We start from the raw sequence: 2,227 nt of genomic DNA on the forward strand, positions 1-2,227 counted from the left end.
AACAATTTGTTATGAACTGAATATTTGTGATCTCCCCTGCAAATTCATGTGTTGAAATCCTAACCCCCAGTGTAATGGTATTAGGAAGTAGGTCTTTGAGGACGTGATTAGGTCATGAAAGTGTAGCCGTCTTGAATGGGATTAGTTCCATTCAGTGAAACCCTGGAGAACTTTCTTGTTCTTTCTGTCATGTGAGGACACCACAAGAAGACTGCCATCTATGAACCAGGAAGCAGGCCCTCACCAGACATGAAATCTTCCAGCACCTCGATCTTAGACTTCCCAGCCTTCAGAACCATGAGAAATAAATTTCCATTGTTTTAGTCACACAGTCTATGGTATTTTGTTATGGCAGCCCAAGCTAACAAACACAATCTCAAAATAAATATGCTGAAAGAAACCGGATGACAGAAAGCAGATACGGTATGATTCTGTTTACATAAAACTCTAGAAAATCTATAGTAAGAGAAGGCAGACTAGAGATTGCCTGGGGTTGAATAGGCATTGGGATGATATATTGGAAAGGTATACAGAAAGGATTAACAAGGAACACAAGGAATAGAGACACAAGGAAACTTTGGGGAGTGGTGCATATGTTCTTTATCTTGATTGTGATGATGATTTCACATTTGTATGACCATGTCAAAAATTATCATATTGGACCTTGTAAACATATGTAATTTATTATATGCAAAGTGTACCTCAGAAAAGTAGTTTTTAAGAAGGCTCAAAACAAAAGTAGACAGAGATAAATATTGAAAAATAATCACTCTGTACTATAGAGAACAGAATTTTTTACTTTCTCTTAATTATGGAGGGTAAACTTTCTCAAGCATGCAAGGGTAACATATGTTATGAGATTATATTTTCTTTATCTCATAAGTGGCATATTTTAATGCAATAAATAGATCTATGTCATATATAAATTAACTCCAGAAAACCTGTCCATTATTCAGCATTTCTCAGTCTGGCCAAAGAGTGGCAGTGTTAAAAAAGTATTTGAGTAAGATTGTACAGTGCTGAACAAACAGGAATCCAGGTATGGCTTCTGATTGGTGCAATCTCCTGCACCAATGAGCAAAGTAACTTCTGCTGGGGAAGCTCATTCAGTAAAATCTGATTTAACTGTGTTTTCTAAGTAGCTAAGGGATGGAGACTGTTCTGCAAGTACTCCTAGGGATATTGGGGTTCCAAGCAGCCTGTGAGTATGTGGTTAGTCTGGGAGAATTGTGAGATGGTGACAGCATCCTGAGGGCAAGAGTCGAGTCATCTTCTGTTCTGGGAAGGCCCATTTGAGAGCCAGATATGTGTTGGAAAAAAAAAATGACAATACTTTGTTTTAATGTGACAATTCTGCTGCCTAGGGGGAGTGGGGAGGGGGAGAAAAACATCATCCCTACCATGACCATGAAAATATTATGAGGGTCTTCTGTATTTTCTTTACATTGTCTTTTTGAACAGGGGTCAGTAGCCAAGAACTGGAGCAGAGTCCTCAGTCCTTGATCGTCCAAGAGGGAAAGAATCTCACCATAAACTGCACGTCATCAAAGACGTTATATGGCTTATACTGGTATAAGCAAAAGTATGGTGAAGGTCTTATCTTCTTGATGATGCTACAGAAAGGTGGGGAAGAGAAAAGTCATGAAAAGATAACTGCCAAGTTGGATGAGAAAAAGCAGCAAAGTTCCCTGCATATCACAGCCTCCCAGCCCAGCCATGCAGGCATCTACCTCTGTGGAGCAGACACACAGCGATCTTCAGGCCTCTATCAGCTGTCTCCAAACCTGCAGCTGGGCCACATATGCTCTTCTGACATGGGGCTCCTGAGATGTGGCTGGGACCTTTGCCAAGACATGAAGCCTCAGAACGTTGCAATTGTCTTATTGGAAAAATGGGGAGGAGAGTAGGAATGATACAAGGGGGAGCTATATCACTAATCCCAAATTTAATTTGACTTTATTGTCTGGTAGTTATGTTACTTTTTAGTAGATAGAACATCAAATTCGAATGAGAATAGCATGAATTTCAGTGATTTATGCAAGAACTATGCACGAATATTATCTCCCTGTTGTGCCAAGGAACTTCTTTCCCTTCGCTATTTACCCACCTTGTTAATAAAAAGAAATTGTGCATTGTTTGTCAGATTCTTTGTCACAGATTAACATTGTACCAAGAGTGTTAGAATATCCATACTGAGGAGTCATGGGCAATAGTTTTTTCTAAGTTT

General features: G+C 39.4%; 1 gene segment (V, D, J or C); it reads left to right on the forward strand.

Moving 5' to 3' along the window:
* The first annotated feature begins 1,149 nt into the window (after positions 1–1,149).
* Positions 1,150–2,001, forward strand: LOC107968114 (T cell receptor alpha variable 34-like). The segment is given in 2 exon segments: positions 1,150–1,201; positions 1,462–2,001. Coding segments are annotated over 2 exon segments (498 nt in total).
* Positions 2,002–2,227: the final 226 nt, after the last annotated feature.

The sequence above is a fragment of the Pan troglodytes genome, chromosome 15, assembly GCF_028858775.2.
Source record: "Pan troglodytes isolate AG18354 chromosome 15, NHGRI_mPanTro3-v2.0_pri, whole genome shotgun sequence".
NCBI lineage: Eukaryota > Metazoa > Chordata > Mammalia > Primates > Hominidae > Pan > Pan troglodytes.